This window comes from Rhinichthys klamathensis, unplaced genomic scaffold, assembly GCF_029890125.1.
Source record: "Rhinichthys klamathensis goyatoka isolate OS25496 unplaced genomic scaffold, OSU_Roscu_1.1 h1tg000281l_1, whole genome shotgun sequence".
Lineage (NCBI taxonomy): Eukaryota > Metazoa > Chordata > Actinopteri > Cypriniformes > Leuciscidae > Rhinichthys > Rhinichthys klamathensis.
The window spans coordinates 5,239,816-5,243,461 of NW_026606800.1; the positions used below are offsets into that span (position 1 = coordinate 5,239,816).

Genomic DNA, 3,646 nt, shown 5'->3' on the forward strand with positions numbered 1-3,646 from the left:
CGAAAAATGTGCAGTAAGTCTTAGAATTAATAATAATAACAACAACAACAATTATTGCATGGTGTCCAATGCAGTGGACAGATGTATTTTTTTTTGTAAACAACAACACATGTGAATAAATTTGCTCTTTCATGTTTAAAGGTAATGGAACAATTAAAATGTGTTAAAAGAGAATATTACAATGTTATTCAATAATTAATTCTGACATTTCCATAGCAGAGAGAAGCACATTAATATTAAGGGCTGTAACAAATAATTTTAGGGCCCTTGGCAAGATTTGCCTGCAAAAGACAGTGTAATTGTATGGTAACATGATTTTGTCAAATTCTGACAGTAGGAAAGTTCTTTACAACAGTAGTTAAATCCAAGATAAAGGAAACTAAACCACCCTCACATTACATCTCACAGATCGTCAAAAAATAATGTATATATTATTGTTAATATATATTATAAATAATATATATAGTTTTAAAAGATCATTTAAATATTGTAATATATACTGTAAGAGTGGTAAAATACACCTGTTATATAGGCTATATATATATATATATATATATATACGGCAACATAATAATAAAAAGGTGGTACAGATCAATTTAAGTCTAATTTTGAATGAAATTTTTGTGTTATGTAAATAAGCCTATGCGTGATTCAGGTAACAAAGCGTGCATCATTTAAATAACACAAACATATTCATAATGCATCCGTACCTTTTTTATGAATTACTCTCTTCTCAATAGTTATTTATCGGAATAAAACTAGTTAAGTAAATAAGCATTATACCAAAATACATTTTTGCTCAATTATTCAATATGATTGAATCCAAGTAATTTTTAAGGATTAGATCAAGTGCATTTTAACAGTACAGTAAATATTACAATACAGACTATTACACATGACTATCAATATTCACATTGCTGGTATGATTATTGATATTATTAAACTATAGTTTAATTTAATATTTTTAATCAGTAAAATATTTTAAAAAATATATTTTTTTCTTAAAGAACAATGACCAAAATCCAGTGTTTCTAAATATTCTTTATTTGTGTAGAGTAATGTTACAATTCAAACCGATTCAGATCAAATTGTTAGCTTAAATGTTTTGAATATATATCACAATCTTCATAACTGATAAAAAGTATTGTTAAGGTGAATACACAAGTTGTTGTTGTTGTTTTTTTTTACGTACAAACAGTTTAGAAACTGTTCAAAGCAATAGTTTGAAAAGAGAAGAGCGTTCACATCTCAGGCTTTTTCCCCAGAGCTGATCTCGGACTCGATGTTACGTAATGTGCGAGTGTCCACCGATTTCTTCAGTTTCTCAACCCATTTCTCCATCGGGTCGGCACAGATCTCCCTTTGATCTTTTGTGATGAAACTGCATTTTCAAAGAGAAGATGCTTAATGATTTCACAAAGTATTCACAATAGCTATTCATTTAAATTTTAAGACATTACTAAAAAAAATACTTACATGATACCCCTCCTGTGACACTCAAAATGTGTGGTGTGAACACTCACAACCTGCTTTACTGGGATTCTTACATTGGAAAAAGAAAAGCAGCACTTATCGGGACCTTGGCTGACTGCAGGAAGAAATAGAGATGAAAAAAACAACATTACATTGATATAACATTAAATATATATATATATAAATCAAGATAATCTTCACAAATATGCATAAAATTATGATAATTGTAGAAAAAGACCCACATTTACTGCGAGCCAGTGAGCAGCAGGCGAAGAGCACAAGACAGGCGATGAAGATGCAGTGCGGCCTCATGTTTAAGTCTGTGGTCGGTCGATGATCAGATCTTGAGGTGCTGGTTTCTTTATCAGTGGCTGATGGTCTCGAAGATGATAATCTCACTGATTTTATCCGCTTTATATAGGGGTGCGATTGTACTTTCCACTATACAAACCTATAAGTTCTGGCCAACGAGGAACAAGTGACATCACGTGCACGGGGGAAAACCGTGATGTGGTCTGCAGAGGTAGTACTTCCTGTTGTACCCTTCCCCAATTCTGTTAATCTAGTCTAAATTGCTGACAAAGGTAACCTATGAAATTAAGTCGTTTTGAGTTTGTCGTATTTTTTCTTTCTTTCTTTTCCATCGAGGGCATTGGGAATGTCTTTACATTCATGAAGGACCCTCATTAGGACCCCCAGATAACATGTCTTGCATAAGCAATTTCAGGTTGCATCTTCTCAAGAAGAACCCCCATGTTCTTAAGTGCAGAGCGATGCAAGAAAAGTCCCTTTCTGCAAATGCATGGTGGAAATGAGTCTGGGGCTCAATGCAGGAAACAATGAGCTCTACTTGTCGGTGAAGGTGGAAAAGTGGTTGGGCTGAAAGTGTTTCGTGCGGTTAACAGATTTGCACACAGTGTGATCTGAACACAGTTAATATCAGCAGTTACTCACTTGGTTCATACCACATAAATTATGCTTTATCACGATTTGTTATCATGTTTGCAATCAAATTAACCACAGACATATGAAAAAGTCATATTGAGTAACATTTTTCTATCCGAATACTGTTCGGTTCTTACTATGATTTTTCAAATAGTTTGTTTGTTTGTTTTTCAAACATTACATCACCTCCTCGAACACCATTGCACTTTTTCTTTATGTATACCTACCCGTTTCAACCATGCATAAACATGAAGTGAGAAATTCCATCAAAGATTGACAGATGTCAGTATCTCCATTAAGTCTCACATACCTCGTTCACAAGTAAGTATTTCTCTGCGTGAAATCTAAGACGGAAGTCTAAAGAGAAAAAATGAATAATTAGTTACACAGTGCGTTTCAAACCATGGCATCACAACAACATTACTAAACACTATGTAGTCAGTTTTGAAGATATCTAGTGACTCATATTGCTAGAAACAAGTCATAATGATCATTTCAGTAAATATGTCAGAATTATTGTTACATCTTGTTCTTAGTGTTCTTGGTACTTAATGCACACACGTTGGAGTTCATTTGACTACCTGTTTCTGTAAAGGCCTACTCAAAGATGTATGCTTCTTTTTAAAGTTACAGTACCCCCAAAATGAAAATTGTCATCATTTACTCACCTTGTCGTTCCAAACCTGTATGACTTTTCTTTCTTCTGTGAAGTAAATATCTCACATCTCATATCTCTATGTATTTTTTTTTTGTTAGTACAACAAAAGTCAATGTTTTGGACCCCACTGACTTTCACTGTTTGGAAAACAGTGTTATTTTAGGTTTCATTTTAGTTTTATTAATATTTAGAATTAGCTTTTATTTTTATATTTTTAGTTTTCATGTTCATTTTATATGTTATATGGCTTCTATAAAGCCAGGTTTAGTTATTTAAAAATTTAACTAAAAACATGAAATTCTTTTTTTTCTAAAAACCTTTAAACTAAATTTGGATTTACTTGGTTAAAAAACTTTTCAAAAGTATCAACAGAATGAAAAATTTCTTAGAAGTATTACAGTCCAGCAAAATATGTTTTATGGACAGTGGATTCTGACAAGATTAACTTAATTTTTTTTTATATTGCTTTTTTAGGTGTCATTTATTTTTATTTCAGTTTTAGTTTTAATTTGTATTTATTTCCAGTTAATAATTTTAGTGCTTCTACTTAAACTTATTTCAGTTTATTGC

At 31.8% G+C, this 3,646-nt stretch overlaps 1 protein-coding gene across 1 annotated transcript; it reads right to left on the minus strand.

Annotated features, from left to right (window-relative positions):
• Positions 1-1,174: 1,174 nt before the first annotated feature.
• LOC130102936 (C-C motif chemokine 3-like) lies at positions 1,175-1,913 on the minus strand. Its single transcript, XM_056269079.1, has 3 exons — positions 1,716-1,913; positions 1,477-1,588; positions 1,175-1,381 (listed from the first exon to the last, which is right to left on the minus strand). Exons 1-3 carry the CDS (start codon positions 1,783-1,785, stop codon positions 1,249-1,251), a joined length of 315 nt encoding a protein of 104 aa, XP_056125054.1. The 5' UTR covers positions 1,786-1,913; the 3' UTR covers positions 1,175-1,248.
• Positions 1,914-3,646: the final 1,733 nt, after the last annotated feature.

Bases quoted from the DNA above. Each gene is read 5' to 3' on its own strand.
- LOC130102936 (XM_056269079.1), bottom strand. From the start codon at position 1,785: ATGAGGCCGCACTGCATCTTCATCGCCTGTCTTGTGCTCTTCGCCTGC. The intron at 1,589-1,715 runs GTGGGTCTTTTT...TTCTTCCTGCAG, and splicing joins CTCACTGGCTCGCAGTAAAT to TCAGCCAAGGTCCCGATAAG. The intron at 1,382-1,476 runs GTAAGTATTTTT...TTGAAAATGCAG, and splicing joins TGTCACAGGAGGGGTATCAT to TTTCATCACAAAAGATCAAA.